Source organism: Dermacentor albipictus, chromosome 3 (assembly GCF_038994185.2).
Source record: "Dermacentor albipictus isolate Rhodes 1998 colony chromosome 3, USDA_Dalb.pri_finalv2, whole genome shotgun sequence".
NCBI lineage: Eukaryota > Metazoa > Arthropoda > Arachnida > Ixodida > Ixodidae > Dermacentor > Dermacentor albipictus.
In genome coordinates this window covers 118,815,753-118,841,787 of record NC_091823.1, presented here as the reverse complement: position 1 = coordinate 118,841,787, position 26,035 = coordinate 118,815,753, and the positions used below count along the sequence as shown (strand labels likewise).

At 47.2% G+C, this 26,035-nt stretch overlaps 2 protein-coding genes across 26 annotated transcripts in view; both read left to right on the top strand.

Moving 5' to 3' along the window:
- Nucleotides 1-4,149, top strand: part of LOC139057558 (uncharacterized) — a 302,935-nt gene extending 298,786 nt beyond the window's left edge. For all 5 annotated transcript variants that reach the window (XR_011512889.1, XR_011512893.1, XR_011512891.1 and 2 more), the window contains one exon: nucleotides 3,758-4,149. Coding sequence is in view for 1 of the 5 variants with exons in the window: in XM_070535997.1 (XP_070392098.1) it covers nucleotides 3,758-3,936 (179 nt within the window). In the remaining 4 variants the exon portion in view is untranslated. The remainder of the gene's footprint in view (nucleotides 1-3,757) is intronic.
- A 6,612-nt stretch (nucleotides 4,150-10,761) lies between these two features.
- Nucleotides 10,762-26,035, top strand: part of LOC135914190 (gastrula zinc finger protein XlCGF52.1-like) — a 200,387-nt gene continuing 185,113 nt past the window's right edge. For 6 of the 21 annotated variants that reach the window (XM_070535983.1, XM_070535976.1, XM_070535978.1 and 3 more), the window contains exons 1-2: nucleotides 10,763-11,262; nucleotides 13,432-13,481. In XM_070535983.1, the coding sequence (XP_070392084.1) occupies nucleotides 11,175-11,262; nucleotides 13,432-13,481 (138 nt within the window). In that variant the 5' untranslated portion in view covers nucleotides 10,763-11,174. Of the gene's footprint in view, nucleotides 11,263-11,924; nucleotides 12,328-13,431; nucleotides 13,482-14,045; nucleotides 15,458-24,926; nucleotides 25,068-26,035 lie in introns of those variants that run through there. The other 15 variants (XR_011512881.1, XR_011512882.1, XR_011512878.1 and 12 more) reach the window with 10 other exon arrangements.

Here is a 26,035-nt window from a genome sequence, read left to right as displayed (position 1 = left end):
ATTAATGAACTGGTCGAACCTTATATTGTCGTCGGAGATTTCAATGCACACAACACCCTTTGGGGAGGTTGTCGTTGTGATGCCAGGGGACGCCTAGTAGAAAGCCTCCTCTTCACTACAGGTGCATGTTTGCTAAATAATAAAGAGCCTACATTCTATAGCGTGGCAAACAAAACATTTTCATCGATCGATTTGAGCATTGCATCTGGTACACTCGTTCCGTATCTAGAGTGGAACGTGCTTAAAAACCCATATGGGAGCGACCATTTTCCAATTATCATAAAATCAACAAAACATGATCAATGCTCCCCATGCGTCCCCCGCTGGATAGTCGAGTCAGCCGACTGGAAACGTTATAAAGAACTTACCCGCATGACCTGGGAAGACATCTCTGCACTTTCTATTGATGACGCCGTGGCATATCTGACAGCATTTATAGTAGATGCGGCGTCACTGTGTATCCCTGAATCAAATGGTTCGCCCACTAGGCGACGTGTTCCCTGGTGGAATGCGGAGTGCAAAGAAGCTCGTAAAAATCAAAATAAGGCTTGGAATCACCTTCGCGAATCTCCAACTACCGAAAATCTTATCAATTTCAAGAAAATAAAGTCACTAGGTAGAAGAACACGCCGCGGGGCCAAACGGGAAAGCTGGCAAAAATACATCAGTAGCATCAGTTCATATACAGACGAACGGAAAGCCTGGAATAGGGTCAACAAAATAAAAGGCCGTGAAACTCACCCTCTACCTTTAGTAAACACACAAGGAGACACTATTGAGGACCAAGCTGATTCGCTAGGGGCACATTTCCAGTACATCTCGAGCTCATCCCATTACTCAGACACATTTCTAAGATATCAGCGACAAGCGGAACGACAGCCTCTGAACCGGAAAGGAAATAAAAATGAACCTTACAACCGGCCATTTAACATGGTGGAATTTCAGGCTGCTTTGAACTGTTGCAATAAATCAGCTCCTGGAAGCGATCGAATAGCTTATGAAATGATAGAACACCTACACGCCGAAACACACATAACACTACTATCACTCTTTAATTCCATATTCTCTGCCAGTTACATTCCATCTGCCTGGAAGCAAGCAGTCGTCATTCCTATTCTCAAAGAGGGCAAGGATCCAACTTCGGTCTGCAGCTACAGGCCTATAGCCCTGACAAGCTGCCTATGCAAACTCTTTGAGAAAATGGTAAACAAACGCCTAATTCATTACCTTGAGAGCAACAAAATACTAGACCCCATGCAGTGTGGCTTTAGGGAGGGTAGATGTACGACAGATCACCTTGTCCGCATGGAGGCGAATATCCGAGATGCATTCGTGCACAGGCAGTTTTTGTTAGCCGTATTTTTAGATATGGAAAGGGCATACGACACAACCTGGCGTTTTGGAATTCTTCGTGATCTGGCTAGTATGGGTGTCAGAGGCAATCTTTTGAACCTTATTCAAAGCTACCTCTCTAATCGTACGTTCCGTGTGAGGGTTGGTAAAGTACTATCTCGTCAATTTACGCAGGAAACAGGTGTGCCACAAGGTGGTGTACTGAGCTGCACGCTCTTCATAGTAAAAATGAATTCCCTCTATAGCGTCATTCCACGAACAATGTTTTATTCAGTGTATGTGGATGATGTACAGATAGGATTTAAATCATGCAACATTTCTATCTGTGAGCGACATATACAGCTTGGCCTAAACAAAATATCTAAGTGGGCTGACGAGAATGGATTCAAGTTAAACCCCCAAAAAAGCACATGCCTTCTATTTTCGAAAAAGAGAGGTATATTACCTGACCCTGCTATCTATCTTAATGGACAACGGCTATCTGTCAGCCACGAACATAAATTTTTAGGAATCATCTTAGACTCTAAACTAACATTTGTCCCTCACCTTAAATATCTGAGAGCGAGATGTCTGAAAACAATGAATTTGCTAAAGCTCTTGTCCCGCACATCTTGGGGAAGTGACAGGAGATGCCTTTTGAGCCTCTACAAAAGCCTTATACGGTCCCGTCTCGACTATGGAGCAATAGTATATAGCTATGCTGCACCTAGTGCTTTAAAGATGTTAGATCCCATTCACCACTTGGGTATACGCCTGGCTACAGGCGCTTTTAGGACAAGTCCCGTAGAAAGCCTGTATGTGGAGTGTAATGAATGGTCATTACATCTCCAAAGGACATATTTAACCTTTTCCTATGCTCTCAAGGTCAAATCAGATGTTCAGCATCCATGTCACTCACTTATTCATGAAGAGTCTACAGCCAGATTATTTCGTAACCGCCCAGCTATTAGACCTCCGTTGAGCCTTCGTTTGACAACACTGGCAGAAGAAACAGGTGTCTTAGTCCCAGAGAATGTCCAAATGGCACCCACTCGCCTGCTCCCACCATGGGAATGGCAGACCATTGAATGCGACGTCTCCTTCGTAGAAATAACTAAGAGGGCACCAGAAGCACACATACAATTCCATTTTCGTGAACTTCAGGAGAAGTACTCCTGTACAGAATACTATACAGACGCTTCCAAGTCCTCTAAAGGAGTTTCCTACGCAGCTCTGGGACCTTCATTTTCAGAATCCGGGGCACTAAATCCACACGCAAGTATATTTACAGCTGAAGCCTACGCTATACTATCGGCTATACAAAACATAAGGCTCACAAAACTTTCTAGGGCTATTGTGTTTACAGATTCATTGAGTGTAGTCAGAGCCCTACTTAGTCCAAGAAAATACAAGAACTCAGTTTTGAGTGAGCTGTACAGTCTGTTGTGCTCCCTATATATGTGCAATCAAGTGATTGTCATATGCTGGGTACCTGGCCACAAAGATATAAAAGGCAATGAAGCTGCTGACGAAAGCGCTAGGTCAGTAATTTTTAGTCATGCAGATGCAAATATCCCCATCCCTGCCACAGACCTAAAGCCCTTTCTACGCAGTAAATTGAGGAATCACTGGCAGGGCGAATGGGACACACAAGCAATGAATAAGCTTCACATAATAAAACCAAAACTGGGGAACTGGATAAATGGGAAAATAGCAAGGTACAAGGAAGTACTCCTTTGCCGTTTAAGGATAGGCCACACATACGGAACCCACTCTCATCTCTTGACTGGGGACGATCCTCCAACTTGTGTTAAGTGCGGCAATAATCTCACTGTCCTCCATGCTCTTATTCAGTGCCCTGCATTAGAAACAGAGAGGAAAAAGTATTTCCGTGCTGCACATCGCGAGAATTTACCCCTTCACCCTGCATTTTTTCTTAGCGATGAACCTCTTTTTAATCTGCAAACAGTCTTAGAGTTTTTAGCCGAAACGGACACCCTGAAGATCATCTGGCCAGGCAACTTTTAAGCACACGACTAACAGCCCTGCTTTCAAGGGCTCTCTTGAAACTCTGTTGTCAGTGTTAAGTTTTATTGCATCATGTTTTAACGAAAGCCGATTGCCATAGCCCACATCACATCCTAGTCACCGTCATTATTTTAGCACCTACGTATTCTACTCCACTTACAGCGGAAGTTTTTAGGCCCTTTTACAGCCATATCTCATTTACCATGATGCGATAATTGTGCACGTCATCCACAACACATCGTCAACATTACCACCTGTCATGGCGCTCTTTGGCCAAACCTGGCCCTTGCGCCATAAAACACTACACATCATCAAATCCTTCCTGAACATTGAGTCCAATCTTTGCTAACTTAAGTGTTTGTTTGATGTTAATTTTTGAAGACCTGTCTTCACGCAGGGTTGAACGCATCCGGCCGGACACCGCAGACAACTGGAAGTTGCACCTTGATAATGCGCCGGCCCACAGTGCCTTCATCGTCACCGACTAGCCGGTTCAAGCAGGGGTGCCAACGATCCCCCAGCCCCCGTACAGCCCGGACCTGGCTCCCCCCGACTTTTTTCCGTTTCCACGCCTAAAAAAAACACTGAAAGGCAAGCATTCTGGGACAGTGAACAGGATCAAAGCAGCTTGTACCGCAGCATTAAAGGCCATTCCGGAGGAGGAGTACCGCAACGCATTCGAGAGCTGGAAGTCTCGCTGGAGCCGATGTATCGGTGCGAAAGGAGAGAATTTAAGATTTTTCACTTGTAACGATAAATTCAATAAATAAGTTTTGATGGCCTTACTGACATTACTTTCAGGACTGACCCTGTATAAATGACGATGAAAGCGGTCACTCTTCCCTTCTGACATGCTTCACTGCAATACTGTTGGGTGCGCTTCACCGCGTAGCACCAGCTATTGCGGCGAAGCTGACTTCAGGACGCCGATTTATTCACCTTATCTAGCGAGGCAGGTACGTTTATTACGCTTGGCAAGATTTGGCCACAGTTTCTACATTAATTTCGTTTGTTCTTGTTAATTTTCTTATCATAGTGACGCTGTATCACGCAGTAGCAGAGCTGGTACTGCGTCTTAACTGCGTTAGGAAAGGCAAGCGTGTTTGCAGCGAGGGCGATTGGCTCTTGTTGGAAAACTTCAAGAGACGCCCTTCCGCGCAGCGATGTCATTTGTATTGTTAAAAGAATGCAGGTGATGGTGAAATAAGCTGCAGCAAAGCTGTAAAAAAGCAGTAGTAATGCTGTTCTAAGACCATCTCGCTCGAGCTGGTTCGAAAAAAAGCGCGATGTAACACGATCAGACAGAACAACTCGTCATGGCAGTGTTTTCTTACGTCCTCGTTCTTTCGCGCGTCCTCCCCTAGGCCAGATTATTGAATGGTTCTGTGCACGCACTGACGAATCTGATAGAGGCAATACCACTCACATGCAGCCCTATATAAGGTGGCACGGCCCATTCCACATGCCGGCTGTAATTTGACGCGGCCAGGAGGCAAAATATGCGCGCAAGGCACCTAACGGTAACGCATCAAACATCTCACAGCCCCAAGCTCTTATTACACGGATATAGCGTGGATAGATGGATTACTCGTGGGCACGGAATACGGACCGCTTCGCAGCGTACCCCGTAAGACAGACGGCATGGAAATGAACGGATGTGACATCATGGGTTATAGCGGACGTGACGTCATAGGTCAACGTAGACATTCATGGCACCTTTCGTCTGCTGTGCCCCGGTCTCACCAGTCACGGCCAGCTGCAATTTGACGCGGCCAGGAGGCAAAATATGCGCGCAAAGTACCTAATGGTCACGCATCAGACAGCTAACAGCCCCAAGCTTTTCTTACACGCATATAGCAAGGAAGTATGAATTACTCCCGCTGCAACTGGGCACGGAAGACGGAACGCTTCGCAGCGCAACCGGTTCCCGAAAGACAGACGCCATGCAAATCGAGGTATGTGACCTCATGGGTTATAGCCGACATGACGTCATAAGTGAACGTAGACGTTCAGGGTCTTTTATGCGAAGCATATTACGAGAGCTCAACCCAGCTCCTCAGGCGCGGCGGTGTCGCCTTCAATGACCTTTGACCCCATGCCATACCACGTGACACCGTGACGTCACGACAGAGGAGAAACGGGGCTCTAACTCGCGCCATCGCTCGCGGCGTCGCGGCGGTATATAAGCAGCTGCGCTTGTTTCTAGGTGGCTTCGGCTCAACTCTTGCAAGATGGGCTGGGTGGGAATCGAACCAGGGTCTGCGGAGTGTGAGACGGAGACGCTACCACTGAGCCACGAGTACGATGCTTCAAAGCGGTACAAAAGCGTCTCTAGTGAATGCGGTGTTGCCTTAGAAACGAGCTGTTTCTAAGGCTCAGGCGTGCGTCGCTTGCTCAGACGCACATTTCATTGCCGCGCCGAACGGTGCGTTGCTCGACGCTCACCGCGTCCAATGCGGGGCGCGTAGTCGCTGCGCCGTAGCCCATTGTCTTACACCCCTTGGCGGGTCGACGGGAACGCTGTCGCGTTCCACTCTTGAAGGCATGGGTAATTGAGTAACGCATGAGTTGTTTCTTCGTCTAGCCGAACCAAATATAGCCAAGCAACAGCAGTTCACCAGGCTAAACAGTGGTTCAACAACTAAAATAAAGGCTAGTATGCTTCGCATCCTGGGCTTAACCTTAGCTAAGCCACAGCCATTTTTTTTTCTCTCTCGCGCTCTCTCTTACTCGCGCCTGCGCATAAACGGCTGACGATCCCTCTAATGAACGTCTCGTCCAGTGTTGCCAGGTTTGGCTATATATTGGCCTCGAGCTCCACCACTGGAAAAGCTGGCGCCACCGTCGGCGTGACGTCCTATTAGGTATCACGTGGACATAGCGGCCGCGTCGGCTGCTTCGGGAGCGCCGAAGCGAGCTGAAAACGAGGCTTTAAATTCCCTCGTACGCTGCGGTCTTCATTTAGTGGCGAGCTTTTTCCGCTTAATGTGTCTGCTTTACAACGCTTGAAAGCACTACAGTAAGTAGTGGCTGCCTTTGAAGGCGCGCAACATGGTAGACTACTGCTCGGTGCCGCAGTGCCGGACGTACGCAACGGAGCCCGGTGTCAGCCTTATTCCCACATAGCCGCAGGACAAGAAGCTGCGTGAAGCTTGGTTCGCGAAACATAAAATCAACAAACAGTCATCGGCTACAACTCGGGTATGCAGCAAGCACAGACGTGAGGAAGATTTCTGCTACAGCGCCGGGTCTGCGATGTTCGGAAAACGCGCATTGAGACTCTCGCTCGAGTCCACTGCCCGACTAATGTGATGACGATTTGCTCTATGAACTTGTCGATGCTATAGATACTGGCAAGTTCACTGGAGTGGAAAGGGAGTTGTAAGAAGCACATTAAAAAAAAAGCATGGCATATGATCATGTTTGTGTTACGAACTAATGCACTGGATTACAAAAAAGCAGCAGCGCCAAATCGCACGCTGAGAACACCGATAAACATACAGTGCGACGCAACTCGAGAAATAATATTGAAACGTCCAAGAATTTAGAAGAAAAAGAAAAGATTGAATCGTCGCTACGGCACATCACAGGCGCCGTAGGCGTCGAATTATCTACAATGAAATTATTTTTTAACAGCTCTGATAGCGCGCACGCAGCAATGGTTGCTTGTATACTGTCAAATGCTCATTTTCTGCTGCCTAAAGCTCATGACACGGTGCAAAAACGCGCACGCGGCGAAACCGAAACGGTGCGCGGACAAGTATGCAGACGCGCAGTCGGTCGCTGCGAATCTGTGCGACCGCTGCATTGAGGCTTCATTCTATTACCCTCCATTTAGTTATACAAACACTATAAGAACGTATTTCACATAGTTTGCTCTCAGCGTTTACCTACCTTTCACGCAAGAAGGCGGTTCGGGAGACCATCGCGGCGACCGCGCGCAGTGGCGTTCACTGTACGTAATCGGTAAAGAGATAGCGTCTGTAAACGATTCTGTGCTTTCAGTTTGCCCAAGATTATTATCTAGACAATAAAAAACTTCTCTCGTTTCGAAAGTACGTACAGAAATGTCCGGGAGAGGTCGTGCATGGTATTTTCAGTGAGCGCTGACAGCAAAACCTATATGAGGAGCGCGCCGCGTGATCCCTCATACTACGCCAGCGAGGCGCTTCCGATATATGGCGACTCCGTACAGAAAAAATTTTTTGGCGTCGACTTGGGTGAGTTGGCTACGTGGCTATATTTGGGCTACTGAAAATCTGCGACTTGGTTTTGTTTAGGCTATGAGTGGATTCGTAGTCCACGCTCCAGAGGTGACTCTCATAGAGTAGAAACAAAACTTGAAGGCTATGTTTCAGCTGGCTGTGCGTGTGTGCGCGAAATGCCCCCCCCCCCCCCCCACCCTCCATGGTTGCTCAGTGGCTATGGTGTTGGGCTGCTGAGCACGAGGTCGCGGGATCGAATCCCGGCCACGGCGGCCGCATTTCGATGGAGGCGAAATGCGAAAACACCCGTGTACTTAGATTTAGGTGCACGTTAAAGAACCCCAGGTGGTCTAAATTTCCGGAGTCCTCCACTACGGCATGCCTCATCAGAAAGTGGTTTTGGTACGTAAAACCCCATAATTAATTATTAAATGCCCCCCTCCGCCTCAGTGCATCATTCTTTGAGCCGATGATTTTATCCTTGACGAACTTAAATTTACACCGCGCTTCACCGTGCTAACATTTACTCCAGCAATGTTGTCTCATCTTCGTCTTATCCCGACACCCAATCAACGGGCATCGGGATGAGCCTGGGAGTGGAGGGTGTTCCACAGTGCACTGTACTAACATGGCTATGCTGAGAAAAAGAGAGTAATATGGTTGTGCCATCGTGGCGCCGACATGAAAGAAGGGAAGCCTGGGTAATTGACACGCTCCGATGTGTCCAAGGCGAAGGTGTCTGGTTGAAGTATCGCGCTAGGCACAGTTTCTGACCTAGTCCGCGTTTCCCACGGTAAGCTTTTTACTGTCATTTTCCTTTGCGTGTGAAATGAACTTTAATGCGACAGGCGTTAAGGGCCCCGTGTCGCAGAAAATCCGACGTTGGAGCCGTTGCTGTGTGAAAAAATTATCCCGAACCACGTAGGCCCGTCGGCTGGTGCATATGCATTACTGAAGTAACTGATTTTCTCAAAGTAAAACGTGGCAGAAAATTCGTAAAATACGACTTACACTCACTCTATAGACATGGTAGCGTCGAATTGTAATTTGATTATACGAGAAAACTATGTTTGTTATGCGGAACCTCGAACACAAACCCCTTTTCTAGCTGCTGTTCGACATCTTAGTAGTGGGGCGATGGTTTGGGCTAGTTGGTTTTCCATGAGACTGAGTGGTGCAGCGCGAATCAGGACATGGGACACAGGAAAAAAACGAGGACAAGCGGTTATTGCCAAGTAGGATTATTATTTGTTTTGAACACATATACACATATACACACGTATTAGGAAAGGGAAAGCGAGGGGCAGGCTGGTAACTGCCACCGGAAGGGGCACAACGCCTGCCTACTCTTCTGAAGGGAGGTGACAGCAACACAGAAATAGAGGATAGGAAGGAGGGGAGGAAAACGGAAAGAGGAAAGGAGAGCAACAGGACACTGCAACAGGACAAATCTAAAGACTGAATAGGATCGGCGCGCCCCGCTCGGTTCCATGCAACACCATACAGATGGCACTCGCCTCCGCAGCATCGGCGGCGCCTGTCATGCGAGTGGAATGAAAAAAAAAAGAACCAGAAAGCTCGCCTTCGTGCATATTGTTCGCCTCCAGCGTTTGCAGGTAAACATTATGGTTGCATACACTGCAGTTGCTGGGAAGGGTGAGAAGCAGTCAGAGATCTTTGAATGCTATCACATTCTACTCTTAAATGTGCATATTGAAGAGCTGAGAGCCAATTTTCATGGTACCTATTTTTAATGCAATGGAAAGTTTGCTAGTCAGAGTGTGTAATCATGAAGTGGTAACGCGGGAAACGCCGTGGAACAGTTTTTTACCAGAATTTTTTTATCTGCAGTGAGGATGTAGTCTTTCACTGGCAGCTTGTTGGCAGCGGTGGTAGGTGAGCGCGATGGTGATTATACGCCGGCATTAGTGGGAGGCAGACGACAAGTGCGGCCGTAAGTGTGACAAAGTAGTTTGTCTAACAATTCGACGTTCCTGCGATTCATATTTTCCGAAGTCTTAAGTACTTTTGCGGTAATAGCTACGTGTTTCCATTGTTTCCTGCCCAACTGCTTTGGTATTTAAACAGTCAAAGCGAAACCAATCGGATTGAAAACGAAACGACGATTTTACGCGTGATACGCAGTTGAGCGTGTTGCCGTAGCCATGCGTGCGCTTGTGATTTCTGAAGCATAGAATAAAGCGCAAGTGTCTAATACTATAGCAACTGCAATTTTAAGCAATAATTATGTTGTATTAAATAACAGCCGACTTACTTACAGTAATCGCATAGACTACGTTCGAAGTACCAAGATTTCATTGCCAGGCCTCGGCACTTACTGGCCTTTGAGATATTCTTTGCCAATTTTAAATTATAATCCCTACTTCAATGCCGAACAGCGTGCCTGTTTCTATCGCCATAAATCGCGATCAGTTCATTTCCATCAACATCCCACAACACTTTCTGACCAGTTGTCCTCCAAGCGTCCTCCAAGTTTTTTGTTCGTGCTTCCATTCGACATCGAGGGAGACCGCTAGGGAGATTATGGAGGTCTATTATATCAGGAAAAAAGGGTCGCGTTGCGTAAGCAGGCCATCGTTAAATTTGCATGACAGTGAATTTGAATTTTTAAGCCACCTCATAGTGTAACATTAGATTACAAGTTTTTGCGTTTTTCGCCTGTGCACTGTTAATTGATGGGAGAGCACGTGGCTATGGGTTGTGTACATAAATTTGTGTATGCCTTCGAATGAAGTTAGTTGTGAGATCAGCGCTGTCCTGTGTGCTCCTACCTTCTGTCTTCGTCATATTGCGCTGCCCCTTCAAGATGTTTAGCTGTTGTAGATGTCAAGGGTCGACCGTGTATGCCTTCGAATGAAGTTAGTTGTGAGATCAGCGCTGTCCTGTGTGCTCCTACCTTCTGTCTTCGTCATATTGCGCTGCCCCTTCAAGATGTTTAGCTGTTGTAGATGTCAAGGGTCGACCGTCGCGGCATCACGGACATTTTTTTACGATGGGTTGTACAAAAAGCGATTACCGTAGTCGAATGCGAAAATGTATATACAGATAAAACTGAAAATAACAATGGCTATGTTTGGCTACAAATTTGTTGTGCTCTTTTTTGTGTTTGGCTACATTTGGGCTACAGTTTCTCTAGCTTTGGGCTACTCCACATTGTCCGACCTGGCAACACTGGTCTCGTCTCGACGGCAGTAAGCCGCCTCCCGCCACCGGATCAATCCGACAGAAGCTATGTTTACGCAGGTGTGGCATTCCAGCCACTGTAGCACGGGCGTGGCACGGGTACAGTGGCTAGAATAGGTAGCCACTGTAGCACGGGCTATTCGCAGGCATTGTCAGGACATGCCGGTCTTGGTTCTGCGCAAGAACCCACGTGTGAACGATTTCGCGACGAGACGTGTAGCATTGCAGCCAGTATTTCGGTACGCTAATTTTGTTTGCTGTGTCGTCTGTGGCTTCTCAAGGTCTGCGCGAGGAAGAAGCGAGGAAATACAGGCGCTCCTGTTGCGTGCCACAGTGTTCGAGCTGGACGCTTAGAAGAAAAATTTGACTTTATTCATTTCCAAGTGATGTGGCCAAGAGAGGAGAATGGATGTTGAGGCTCTGCGTCGACAAGCCGCTGTGCGATCATTGAGAGTGTGCAGTGCGCACTTCGTCGACAACGACTTCTTCAAGTGTAAGCTTTCATTGACTCGTCCTTACATCATAGATCGTTTCACACGCACGTTTGCGGCCGTTGAATTTGTCGTTTCCAAGAAAAAAAAACAGACGCGTGGTGCTGAAGCCCGCAGATTGTGCCCGTGAAGCTGCGATTTGCATGAGGAAAAAATTGAGCGCGAACATGACAAAGGCACCAAGACGACGAGACCCCTTTTCTGTGAGATGTCTTTGTGTCCCTGTCCAGCTCGGGCTCCTTTTTTTTTCTTTTTTTTTTAATGCGAAGCATTCTATGCGTGTGTGAGTCTATATATGTAGCCTTTTACGCCGTCGTGATAACGTCGTGGTCATTTTTTTACCTGGATCATATGATTTGTGTGATATGTATGACATGGCATGAATCACATGACATGCATGACATGTGATGTATGACTTGACGTGACATGGAAGGCTCGATAACATGACTTCTTGCCTGTCATCACACAGAGGCTCGCATAACACACAATCGCCTACTTACGACAAACGAGTTTGCCCATCTGGTAACTCTTTGAAGGAACCCGCCAGGGTCGCTTAGTGACTTTAGTGTTGCGCTGCCAAGCACGGAGGTCGCGGAATGAAATCCCGGGCCGCGGCGGCCGCATCCACCCCCCCCCCCCCCCCCCAAAAGAAAGGCAAAAAACGCCCGTGTACCGTGCGGCAAGTTAAAGAGCACCACGTGGTCGAAATTAAACCAGAGTCCACCGTTACTGCATGTCTCATAATAATCATCATGCTTTTGACACGTAAGACCCCATAATTTAACTCTTCAGAGTGCCCTGAATCATGTCGGATAACCAGCTGCTTGCAAAATGCTTTGCGAACGTCGATTCCACACAGTACGTGGAATGAACATAATTATTCTCATTGATACTTTACAAACTAGCTCAGTTGATAATTCTTTTGCGTGGGGTGATGTTCACACCTCTGTGTGATTCAACCGTGCATTAGGACATTGATAACGATGTCGCCCTGTCTCTTGTTGGCTGGCAGACTGCAACATGGTATGCGTGCAGCTCTTCCTCAAGCCGTAGTAAAGCGCAATCTTGTAAGCATCTCCTTTTCTGAATGTTTGCTTTGCCTCTTGTGCCATTGTGCAGGCAGTGTGAAAATTATTATTTAACGATTACTGTATTTTGTACCATGAATATGATTTACTGTGAAACATTACCAATGAATTAACATATGGAAAAATGCATCCAGAGCAATACAAAAATTTATTTAAGAAGGAACCCTAGATACCTCTGTAAACAAAACTACTTAAGTGTGAGGTTGCATGTACATTTGTAAACATACACCAGCTTGTACCTCGTAGGGATGACAGGCACGATGGGTTCCATCAATTTGTTGTCCTTGGATGTATTGGCCCAGCAGCCAATGAGTGTTGGCATACGTGCTGGTGTCAATGGGGTGCATTGTGAAAGATGCCCAAAAGAAAGCCATTCTGCTTAAAGAACCACTTATTTTCATTGTGGATGTGCCCACACAGCTCGTTCACTTCTACTCTACAGCCATTAACATCAATGAACCTCACTGGGAGGGGGTAAACACTGCATGATATAGATGCTGTGCATGACCCTGTGCAAACCCTGCCGCTACCGAACAGCTCCACCATGATTAAAAATTAACTGCTGTCTATTAAAGGTGAAAGCTAAGTAATTCTTTAAAATTTTTGGATAGGAATGCGGCATGCTGAATATTCTGAAAGTCCTTGACCTCATAAAAGCTATGACAGCACAGGTCAACTCTGGTTTTGGAATAGAGGTAAATGAATGTTTTAAGTCTGGAAACTGCAAGCAGTGCCAGCTCCACTATTTTTTCACTGCTGGCAATCTATGGATTCACTGGGGTGGGACGTCGCTGCACCTTGAGATCTGCCGCTTTAAAACACTTGCAGCAGAATGTAGTGAATCTGCTGCTGCTCTGCGACCTCAGAAAGACTGGCATGACGATATTGTGTGGTCAGTGACAACACTAGAAAAGCTGCTCAAAGAACTACTTTGCTCTCTTCGTACCATACAGAAGGGGGCTGCTGTACAAAACCTTTTCTTTTTTGCTCTATTTTATGCTCTATAGTTGATAATAGTGTGTGTCCTTTTGGTGACATAAGTGAATGTGTCCTGACTTGTGTGTACTGATTCTCCCTCACTAGTGTCAACAGTGGTTCATGAAAGCAACAGCACATATGGAAGACAGGAAAAGGTAAGTGCCGACTCCTGTCATTGTATTTGTGTTAATTTAACATTTCTTTTAAACATGGAATGTCACAAGTGATGGTGCTAGTATATAAAACGGCATCTAGGGGTTCTAGTTTACCATCTACGAAAGAAGTGAAAGGCTTTTACAAGTAGTAGTATAAACTTTATTTTGTCTGAGGTGGAGTTTAAGGAGAAGGGGAGTGGGAGGGCCCGTTCTCTTCTCGCTCAGGCGGTGGCCAGGCCTTGTGCTTTGGCGGCATCTTTAGCCATCTGGACGACTCGGAGTTGGAGATCCAGGTCGGAGCTGAGCAGTGCACTCTCCTACTGCTCTGGGGGTAGCGATAAGAAGGGGAGGCAATAAGCTAGTGCGTTTTCTGGTCCTTATCAGGGGACATGGCCACATGATGTGGTGAAGATCGGCTCTACCTGCACATAATCGACAATCCGCTGTATATAGCCCAGGATAGAGGTGACTGTACGTCACTGGGTTTGGGAAAGTGTGCATCTGTAAAAGGCGGCAGGGTAATGCCCCCTGGCCTGGCGGTAGAATTGTAGAATTTCCTTGTAGGATACCATCTGGTCCCTGCCTGAGCGGAGGAGGGGTTCGAACTGCTCATCGCAAGAGGTTGTCATGCGGCCATGGATGGCCGGTTCTTTCGCCGCACCCTCAGCAGCTTCGTTTCCTGGAAGACCGGAGTGCGCCGGTGCCCAAACGAGTTGCGTCCATCCGTGCCGGGTTTCGGGTACCCTGGCCAGAATTTTGATGACTTCAGGGGAAATGCGCTCTTTCATGAAATTTCCTATAGCTGTCTTTAAGTCGCTGACTGTGAATTTGGCTGTGGAGGAAGCGTACACCAAGGCGATTGCGACTTCCTCCCAGACCTCCAGCGAGCTTGTAATAACTCAGCTTGCAGCGATGTTTTGATTTTGCTGATCTAGTACAGCCGCTGTCATAGCGTCTCGGTCACAATACTCGGCAGCGTCTATATAGGCCATGTCCTTAGAATTTGCAAAGCATTTTTGTAAGGATTTAGCTCTTTCCTGCCTGCGCTCTTAGTTGTGTTGTATGTAATCCCGAGTGATTGGAAAATGTGTTGCCACGTCGGAGAACGCGAGAGTCTCTCCAGATGGGCAATTCTTTTGGCTTCCGTGAGCTCGTCAAGAGTATTGTGTACTCTTAGAACCTCAAACTTTTCATTTGCGGTCGTAATTGGGAAGTGTAGAGCCTGCTTATGTGCTCTCTTGATCATGAGGTTAATTTTGCAGCGTTCATCACTCTTTAGTTGCAGGAATGGGGTAACATACACTATTCTGCTTATGGCGAAAGCCTGTACCAATCTGAGTAGATTAGTTTCTTTCATGCCATGGGTGTCTCTTGGCAATGCACGTGTGAGTCTAGTGTCTTTATCACTTCGTTGTTGTGTCCATTGGCCTGTATTCTAAGTCCAAGGATCCTGATGCTCGGTACTATTGGGATGTCCTGGTCGTTAGCTTTGATTGTGATTTGAGGGGGTGTGGGGACAGTTTAACTGCTTCTGCACGTGGGTATATACAGAAGTAACTGACTTTTGCAGAGAGCAGGAGAGTCCTTTAGGTGTTATGTATTCCATGACAACTTCGATCGTGTTTCGCAAAGTTTCTTGGATCTCTCTGTCACTCCCTCCGGTTACCCAGAGTGTCACGTCGTCTGCATATAAGCTGTGTTGTAGTTTAGAAATTTCAGCTAGCTTGCTTGGCAATCTTAGCATGGCCATATTGAAAAGGTAGGGAGACAGGACCGAGCCCTGGGGTGTCCCTTGATTCTTGAGCGAAATGCTCTCCAAGGTTACCCCACCGACGGTGGTTGTGGCTGTCCTGTCGGTAAGAAAGTCTTTGATATAATTGTAGGTTCTGGATCCAACTCCTAGTTTGTTTAGCTGGGATAGGATGGCTTCGTGATGAACATTGTTGAAGGCTTTGGCTAGGTCAAGGCCAATAATGGCCCGGGTATCAAGTTCTGAGCTGTGATCACTATTATTTGGTGCTTAGTTTGAAGCATAATGTCCAGCTTTGAAAGCTTGGGCCTGAATCCAATCATAGTGTGAGGGTACAGGACGTGCACTTCCATGTGTTTAGGCGAGTAAGGATGATGTGTTCCAGAAGTTTGCCTAGGCAGGAGCCGAGCGAGATGGGTGGTAAGTTCTGTAACTGCAACCTCTTGCCCGGCTTTGGTATCGTGACAATTTTAGCTTCCTTCCACTGTTGAGGGATGTGGCCAGTCTCCCAACACTTGAGATACTTAGTGCTTCTATGGAGTCACCGTCCAGTTTCCGTATAGTTTTGTTCGTTACGCCATCCGGACCCGGAGCGAAGTACCTTCGCAGACCGTGTATGGGATAGCGGATGTCTGTTTCCGTGATCGGTTCGTCGATTATTGCGTTTGGATCTCCTGGGGCATCTTGGAATGGTTTCCGATGTATAGATTCTTGAGTTCGTTCTTTAGGTTTGTGTCTGATCCCAGGTAATTATGGATTATTTTGCTGAGATTATGCTTCTGCGTTGTTTTACTGTTCTCGGGATCGAGTATTCATCTACGTATGTGCCATGTTTTGGCCATGCCTATTTCTGCTTCCGTTCCATCACATGCACTGTGCCAGTTTTGGTGGGTTAGCTGGTGAGCATAGTCTTCCATTTGTTTAAGATTAATATGCGTTTGTGTAGGGATCTATTCAGTTTGTGATGTTTTAGTCGTTTTTACAAGCTAGCTTTTGCTTCCCACATGTGGAGGAGCTTGGCATCAGCTTCTTCTGGTATTGTTTTGGTTGCCCGCTTAACATTTTGTGGTAAGCTGTCGACCCATGCCTTAATGTCCATAATCTCGGGAACGGTAGGTTTGGTTTTGTTCGTTTGTAATTACCTAAAGGTGTCCCAGTCCGTGATGTGGATTCGTTAGCCTATAGGTTTGGCGGGTCCGGTTCGTATGGCGGTGGCCACTATGAAGTGGTCACTTCCCAAGTTTTCATGCGTGTTAAACCTTGTGCCACCTGACACATTTTTGGTGAAGGTTAGGTCTGGTGTAGTGTCCATGCAGACACTGTTTTTTTGTGGGGGTGGGTTGTGTCGGGTCTGTGAGCAATGTGAGTTGCTCCTGCTGTGCGTCTAGCCACAATCGACGCCCTTTGCGGTGATCGGTGCAGTAACCCCATGCAGAGTAGTGTACATTGAAGTCGCCTAGTATGACAAGTGGTTGTTTGTTTGCTATTTGTGCTGCTTTCCGGAATAGACTGAGGAATCTGTGTTGGTATTTAGGATGGCTGTATATGTGTAGCACAAACAGGCTGTCAGTTCCTCGCTTTGCAGTAGGATTTATTACCACTAGGACGTGTTCTACCGACACAATGTCTGTCTCGTGTATGAGTGCCAGTATGTTTAGTTTGATTAGTTAGTGTAGTGATTGGCGCTTTGCCTGCACCCGATACATCGGCACAGAAGGACGCATAGCCTGATAATTTGGTCTCTTGAAGGGCAATTATGTCTGGAGCTTCAGAATCCTTAGTTTGTAGGAACTGCCGGAGATTCCCTCTCTTGCGGTGGAATCCCCGGCAGTTCCATTGCCATATGACGTACATAGTGTTTTTACCGCTATTCCAGGCCATCGTTGGTGGGGCGGTTGTAAGGCTTAGTTACTTTAATAGGCCCTATGCTAGGCCTCTGTTGGGTGCTTTCGAGGACCGTGATTCTAGCATTATAATTTTCGGCAAGGTTATTATCATGGTGTGGAATGTTTTATGCATTATCTCGATTGTGATATCCATGGCCGTGGTGATTTCCTCTATGATCGTGTCTTCCCTGATGTTACGCTTAGAGGTGCCAGGGTGGGCCATTGTCCCTTGGGAAGGAGAGGATTGTTCTACCGATCTGCGTTTCGTGAGTAGGTTCTCGGTATCGGAATGTGGCTGCTCATATTGTGTGGTAGGTTCTGCACTGTTGGAGGGGCATCTATCTCTATATGGGTAGTTTTTGGTTCTATTGGTACAGTTGTTTTCAGCGGTGTTGTCTTCAGTTGGGCTGCCTCCGCCTTGAGAGCTTTATTTTCTGCTAGTAGAATTTCGAGCATTTGTTTGATTTTAGTTAGCTCGCTGTCGTGAGGTGAGGGGAGCACGGGGTTTTCTATCTTAGTGGGTTCGGACTGGGAGACTGCATTTCTTGTTTAGCTTGGGGTCTATGTCCCAATGGGGATCTTGATCTAGATGCCTTGCGATCGGCGGCAGTGTCCCTCAACTTTGATAGGGATGGGCATTGGGCCCCCGTTGTCTTCTTGCCGTCTTGATGTGGCAATGATGGGTCCCTGTCGCCGCCGCTGTGGTTGTGCAGGGTTTGTTGTTAGCGTCGCTGTTTTTCCCACTGGATACGGAGATAATTTACAAAGATAATTGTTTGCTGCGTCGCCTACCCTTATGCTCTGTGTGTTAAAAATAATGCAATTGAGAATGCCATCATACTGAAGAAGCTTGTTGTCAGTGTGCTAGCAAAACAAAAGAGCTGTCGTGAAGATGGCTAACTGCTATTTGAGCACGAGTTGTGCACAGACGTGAGAGAAGATACTACAAATTGCACCTAATGCCAACATTCGTTGGTGAAGAGGTGTCTGGTGACACCTAGAAGTGTTGCGTACTTTGTTGCATGTCACTGATCTCGGAGGCATGCAGATGTTAGGAGAGCTGGAGTCTGGAGACGCAGAGCAGTACAGCAAAGAGATTTTAATTAAACCAGACTCAAAGTAAAACTCATGTAAACAAACACACAATGAAGAACTTTCACTTAGGCTACCGACTGAATAGTCACTAAACACGTCCCCATTGCTGGCTAGGTCAGCCCTTAGCCCCTTCTATGTGAAAGTCTGGCAACCGCAGCCTATAGCTGCACACTAACTGAAAGGATCGTTCTTACAGACTTTTGACGTCGTACATATCCTCAGAGTCCAGTGCGTGTCAGATCTTTGTCATTGCCAACACCGTGGAAGTTGCTGCCTTGGTGTCGGCCGGTCAACCTGTCCGTCTTTGATGCCAGTGTCCCGAACTCTGTCACTGACGTCGCACTCCGACTTCACTGGCTAGGCGTAACGCCGGGTTTCGCCGCTACTTCGAGTACCGACGAGACACGCCGGGGACTATCATACGTGCTGGTCTGCCTTTTAAGGGGAATCCTTTTTGGAGTGCCTGGCATCACCGTGAGAGGCTGCGGCAGGTCCAAGGAGCCTCGCTTGAACTTTGCCGAGGTCAACTGCCACACCTTGCATTGCCAGTGTCATGGGCTTGACCGAATCTCCATGGCTCCCGTCGCCAGTGCTATGCTGACGCTTCAACCTTCTTGGCCCAGAGCCACGTCGGTAATGCCCAACGTTACTAGACTAGCTTCAGTTTTAAAACTCGGCGCCGTTGCGCGGAACCGCCACCCGCCCGCGCCTTCGTGGCGCTGCAGTCGCGCCCGGCTTCACTTCCTCACTAGCCTGCTACGTGGGCGGGCCGGACTAAGCACGCGGTGCAGCGTTGGTGTATTCTGTGGTTCGTTGTTGACGGCGAATTTCAGCAAGCACGTCATTCTTGGAACTGTAGCCTTCGCCGAGCTTCTTAAGAATATCGGCTGACGATGCCGACGTGCTGCGTACCTGGCTGCATAGGCCGCTATCGGAACGATGTCAACAGTTTGGCGCACCACTTTTTCTGTGCTCCCAGCAATGCGATTCTTCGCTCGGCGTGAAAAAGAGCAATTCCTCGTGCCGACCGGGAACAGTTGTTGTTGTTGTAGCCTGTGATGCGTGTGGCTCCTACCCACGATGGGGCATTGGCCAAGAAATGGGTGGATTATTCGAAATTATTATGGAGCATAAATTTCCTATTAGCTATTGAAATAACATTGAATAGCGCAGAATTACCTGTTAAATAAAATCAGGAAGGTCATATTGAATGAGTAACAATTAATTTAATAGTAAACACAAAAAGAAAGGAATTTAGCAGGGCATTCGTTTAGATTCCGTAAGGAATGTTCCTACAGCAAAGCATGCATCCCTGTGGCTGAATCCCAAAGTGGACGCTCCGAACGAAAGAAGACCGGGAACACTCTGCGAAATCAACGGCACGCGCTCGTGCCACTGCTCCCGCGTTCGTTGTCGTCTTGCACAGCTGGCTGCATGGCCGTTCATCTTTCCAGCGTAGAATTTCGCTTCACTTCTGTCGTAATGGCGAGGCCGCGTTTACAGGGGTATGAGCCATTGCTTAAGGGAGTATGAGCCACCCATGGTCTTACGTAACGGAAAGATTTAATTTTGAAGAAATTTAATTTCAAAGAATCACAAGCGGCAAATCGCAGGCGATGGCTGCTAACCACGCCGCCGAGAAAACTCAAGACATCGAACGCAAGCGACAACTGCGGACTGCGGGCATACCACCAGTGACGTCGTTCTCTCTCGCAGCCGATTGTGTGTGTAGGCTCATAACTGAGAAATACTTTAATGAACCCTCGGGATTAACCCAGTGCTAAACACAGGGGCCGCACGTTTCAGCTTCGCTGATTAAGCATCTTGACGGAATGAAAAATCCGGCTTCTTTTTTTTTTTTGGCTTGTGTGTACAAAGACCGACCTCATCTTTCTTTTTGTAGTGCTTCTTTGGCGTGGTGACAAGCAACGGTGGGGATGAAGATCATCCTAAAATCACGCACTTTGGTCAGATATTCAGGCTCCTGAGCCTAAACTGCGCGAAACGTTAAGACGACAGAAAGAAACACCCGACATTTAGAGACGCAGCTTCTGCGCTTCGCTGTATGCGTTTCTTCCTTTCGTGCAGTTTACCCTTCTTTCAGTATTAACGAACTGGTGCGATAAATCTTATTGCTGTAGGTGGATATCGCTTTCTCGTGGTCTCACTAATTCGAACAAGGGGAACGCCAGCGAGCGTGAAACACGCACCAACGGCGGCCCGTCCGCACGAGCTCAAGGCTGTGACGAGGCGTCTGCAGTGGAGCCCGATGGAACAGCGTTGCCCTCTGGCGGCTGTCACAGAAGTGGCGACAGCGGCTGTATGCGCGCGGGCGGGGAGTTTTACAACTGAAGCTAGTCTAGTAACGTTGGTAATGCCAGATCAGCGCCGCTTCTCTCCTGATCACAGCTCGGGTCACCCTCCTCGAGGGCTCGTGCCGTTCGGACTGATCCGCACACATCGTCCTCTTCTTTTCTTTTTATGCTGCATTCCTCTTACATATGAGAAGAAAGCGGAGCATTGTGGGCACGCCCCGCTCCCCGTAGCCTTCGCAGTTCAAGGCATCGAAGGAGGAGCAAAAGCACAGCAAAATGCGTGTTTGATTGCCAATAACTCCGCTTCTGCTAAACACATTAAAGAACTTTCTGCCTTCAACATATTTCTGAAATAGCCTATTTTAAATTCAAATGAATTTCTCCACGTCGATAAAAAGTGGTTCATGCCCCTATAAAGAAAATTTGCTGGAGTGGGCACTTCCTGTATGTGCCAATGATACGGGGTTGAAGCCTGGCAGAGCAGGCAGTGGCCATCTTTCCATAGGCAGGAACATCATAAAGCGAAGGCTTATGATGTACATGAGGAGACCTTCCTGTCCTCTGTATATACCTGATTATACCTGTATATACCTGATTAAAGGACAGCATATAATTATCATGAAAGAACCTATTTATTTCAGCTACTGTCTTTCCTAAGATAAGAGTGCAGAACTGCTCAGGGCGCGGCTCCATTGGCTGGAGCAGGGGAAAACTGCATCGTTGCACCATCTAATGATGGCTCGCCTGGTTCGAGATAACGCTTTTGTCCTAGCTTGCATGCAAGCGTGTACTCGCTGGCTCCTTCACACGAGTTGCTCTTCGTCCAGGAACATTCCGTGAGATGCCACTATGTGGGCATCAGCTGGGAGCGTGACCTGCTTGCAATCAATTTTATAAATGCTTGGCACATGTGGCGTTATTGACAGCGTTGTTGTTAGCTGTGGCCCGTGGTCTCCATATGCCCATTTATTGTACTCTTGGGCACGGGCAGCACAATAGGCGGCCGTTGAGGAAAGGTGAAAACGTCTTTAGGACTGATTTGTCATAAACTATCTTCCTGCGTGGAGAAATCATTCTGTTGAACTGCTGTAATTTTTGCTTTCATGTTTCTGTAGGCCTACTGGAAACACACCACACCACTAAATGGCGCTCGGTCCCTTTGCTTGCAAAGCTGCATGATTAGAACTTCACTCGGGTTTTTTATTAATTCTGTAGTCAGAGGTGCTCTGTTGAATGCTTCTCACCAAGTGGGCACAACCGGCTGTGGAAAAAAATGATTTAGTGGCAATTAAATTATTTTTTGTATGGTTTTTGGCTTTGTCTGTGACCCACAAACGTAGCGCATATGGAAGCCGATGACTTGACATTTGTAGAGATGTGGCACCTTTTCCTTGCAAACCTTAATACAACAATCGCAATTAGTTGCAGCCCAGGAAAAGTCTCTAATACATGTCTCTGGAATGTCGGACAAAAGAATCAGGTGTGAGAAAACTTTATTCACCTAATAACAAAAGCAGCCTGGCATGCTCAGCAAAGCTATAAAGAGTACAGTGGCTGTGGTCTAATGACTTGTAAACTTTCCCTCCAGAACAATAACTTGCTGCAATCTACAGGGAATTGACTTTCAAAGGCAGACTACGCATTCAGGATGCTTACGCAGCTTCTGCCACTCTTGGTGGTTAACTGCAATCCACAAACCGTCTGCTGTTGTGCCACTGAAGTTTTGGGACATGAAATTCCTTTTCAGGGTGCTCCAAAAGTTTTCAGTTGGGTTGATATCGGTGCCATTGGGTGGCTGCTCCAGCATTGGTGTGCTGTCAGCCTCAAGCGTTGTGCTGATTTTAGGGCTTTGTGCACAGGGCTACGATCTTCCTGCAGAAGATAGCATCTGTCAGGGAACGAACCGTCAAGGACGTATGGCACAAGTGTGGTTTTGATGATGTTGCAGTAGGTGTCCGCGTCGATGTGACCACTAATTCTTACAAGTGGTGCAACTCTGTCCTTGCTTGTTGCCCCCCAAACAGCAACAGCGCACCATCCACTGGAGAGGACACTTTGTGCATGTACTGAGGCAAGTGCAAACGAAAATGAAAGAAAGGAACTACTGTTTCAGCAAGGTTATGCCCTGAGAATTGTTGCTCTTGTACGCTTAATATAACTTCAAATTTTTTATGTGAAGATGTAATTCTGATCATTTGTCTTTTTGTTATTTTCCTTGTCCAGAAGCAACATTCGGCAGTAACAGCTAAGATGCCAACTTTTTTTATACAATTAAATTTAAAGTAAGTTTCTGCTTTGAATAAATAGAATAAATCTTAATAAAAAATACGAAGATAGCTCAGAAAACTTCAGAAAAAAGACAGACAGTCTGACGCCAGGGAAGGCAAGAGATTTTTTTTCGAGTGTTGTTGCTAGTAAGCCAAGCACTGTAAATCTTACCTGCAGTTCATGGGATGCCAGACACGCCGCTTCTGATCCCACCTTGTCGAAAAGATAGACTCATCGGTGAAAATAACCTTAGACCAGTCAACTGCACTCCACCACTAATGGGCATGAGCAAAGTCAAGCCTGTGCTTCCCTTAGGATGGGCTTCTGTACAGCGACTCAATTGCCTAATCCACTCCCTCGCAATCTTCTCGAGACGGTCTTGCAGGATATGGCCAAGGATAGCTCCTTAATGTTTTTGGCGCTCGTGAATGGGTCGGCGATTCCGGCAGCTACCATGAGATGATCTATTTCGTACGTCTATTGTCTTTGGACGTCCAAAATGGGGAGCGTTGCTAAGTCGACCATGCTCATCACGAAATGCCTTCGCAATGCGTGTCACTGCCCACTTCAAATAACCAGTCAGTCAAGCAATTTCTCGTTGAGGGACACCTTCAACAGAATAGCGCACACTTAACTGCCTCTCTTCGATCGGAATAGGAGGTGTCATTTTTGAAATCCAGTGTCTGTCTTGGTCTTGAAACACAGCATTCACTCCTGCCGTCTTTTGCCAAGCACTTCCCTTGGCTTACGTGATGTGCTATCAAACGCAGATAACGCTTCTCAATGGGAGGTGTACCATTTTCCCGTTCTGCAAAACTAATGTTTGTCTGAAAACAGGCAGCATAAAGAGACGCACTTAGCAACAAGAAAGAAAACATTGCCACTTGATGCGTGCTTGGATATTGCGCCCGTTCGGGAAAAGCCACCACAAGTGCCTTGTCACCAGCACTGCAGCACACCCAGCAGATGTCTTTGAACCGATGCCGTCGTAGCGGCATCGCACAAGGTTCGTAGGCAGAGGGCAACTGGCGTGAAGGCGCCCGCCAATACATGCTTCCTGGCAAGCTAGGACGCACATGCGCTCATTCTTGATGTCGAACCGGGTGAATCATCACCGGATAGCGCAGCAATGCAGTTTTCCCCAAGGAGGATACATAAAAATTGCTGGAGTGGAAGCCGCCTATACGCGCCTATGGGCAAGGGTGAAGCCGCGCCGAACGGCCGGCGGCCATCTTACCAGAGGCAAAAGGCAGCGGCGCAGCCGCGCCTCTACTTTTTCGCGCTGCTCATGAAGGCGCTCGCATTCAGAAACCAATGAAAACAAGTGCTTCTGGTTGTAAACGGTTATCTCCCATCAACTGTAGCAGCCAACTGGCGTGAAGAAGGCTACGTAACTGCGGAAATATAAAGGAGAAAAGCATAGCGCAGCCGCCGTTTTTCGCGTTTACAAAGCAACGCTAACGAGCGGTTCCAGTATTAAACGTCTATTTTTCGTCAACCAAAGGGAAGCTGGCGTGTACAAGGCAGTTTGCCAGCTCAAACATTAAGCAGAAAAGCTTAGCACTGCCGCGCTCGTGCTTTTCCGCGCTGCGGATGACGTTGCTCGCATTTACAGAGCAACAGAAACGACTGGTTCTAGTTATATACATTTATTTTCCATCAGCTAGCAGAAAACTGGCATGTAAAAGGCAGTGTAACTGTGCAAATATTAAGGAGAAAAGCGTAATGCAGCTGCGCTCGCGCTTTTTCGCTTTGCTGATGCAGCTGCTCCCATTTAGAAAAGAATCCAAATGTGCGGTTCTAGTTGTAGTCGTTTATTTACCATGAACCAGCAGCCAACTGATATGCAGAAGGCAGTTCAAATGAGCAGATATTAAGGAGAAAATTTCACATACAGTCAAGAACACCATGACAGACACCCTACTGGTGATTGAAAATAATCACCCTCGACAAAAGGGGTCTCACTTTGTTTTTGATCAGTTCACGGTTTCGTTCTTTCGTCATGTGGTGTATTCTCACTTTTATATATTCTTCAGCGATTTTTTTGCACAAGATATAAATATGGTTATCAAGTGGATCAAGATCAAGGATGTGGTCCTCCAGTTTCTGGAACCAGTTTTTCTCTGTGCAGGTGCCCAGGACTTCCAAGGATGAGGTGTTTTGACCTTACCGTCACCATTTTAATAGTATCATATTCTGCCTGTAGCCGTTGCAGCCCCTTTTCAACTGCTTCACACAGGCCAACGACATCTTGTGACGGTGAAATAAGTCCACCTCGGCTCTTTTGCCTAATTAAAGGTGCCAGTTCATCCGAGTGCAGGGCTGCGATGCACAGTTCACATGTTACCGTTGAACGAACTTTCTTAACGACGAAACCTGCAATGTATGGCACTACAGCACCGACAAAAGCTGACAGGCTTTCTGGGCAGTCAATGTGATGGGTATAGTTGTGGTCGTCGGCCTGCAGGATTGATGACCTGCGCATATCAGTAAGCATGCTGCTTTCACCTACCAAAGCTCCTGTAGTTGTTGGATTTAGAATTGAGACTATGTCTTGGGAGCAGTTTCCAGAGCTTGATGAAGTCACTTCTGTCTGAACCAACAGACGCTTGTATGCAGCCATGAACTGCGCAGCGGTTGGGTTGTTGTTATGACCACCTCGTGCATGTATGGACCCGAAGAAGTTTTCGGCGTGATCTTGGCTAAGCTTGTGCGTCAGCAAGTATTTCAGCTGATCCTTGCGAACAAGCTCATCGAACAATTTTTCTGTGCTGGTCATGCACACCAAAAATCCAACGAACCCAGTTTTCTTCAGTCCTTCTATTACTGGACGCCCTGCAGGGTCTCTTAGCCCTTGTATATAGGCACGGGCCTCTGAAAAGAATAGCTTCCAGAGGGCTTCATTCTGCTTGCGAAGAGGTGCCTTATAGGACCTTGCAAGTGGGTTTCGAGAGTTCATGATGTCGAACAAGCGATCAAAAAGCCTAATGAACTTAGCTGTTGCAGTGGCACCCTTGAACTGTGGCAGCTTGAGCACTTGTTCGCAGAAGTCCAAGGCGTCAGCAACTGAAGCACTCGACGCTTGTACTGCATATCGTACTTTCATTTTTTGCTTTTCCCACTGGACATGCACCTTTGTGAGCTTGTTTCCAAGGCGCAACCCTTCTCCACGTTGCAATGCCTCCAATGCCAGTATATAAGCCCACTTCACGTGATTTCCTTCCATGTCAATAAGGTGGC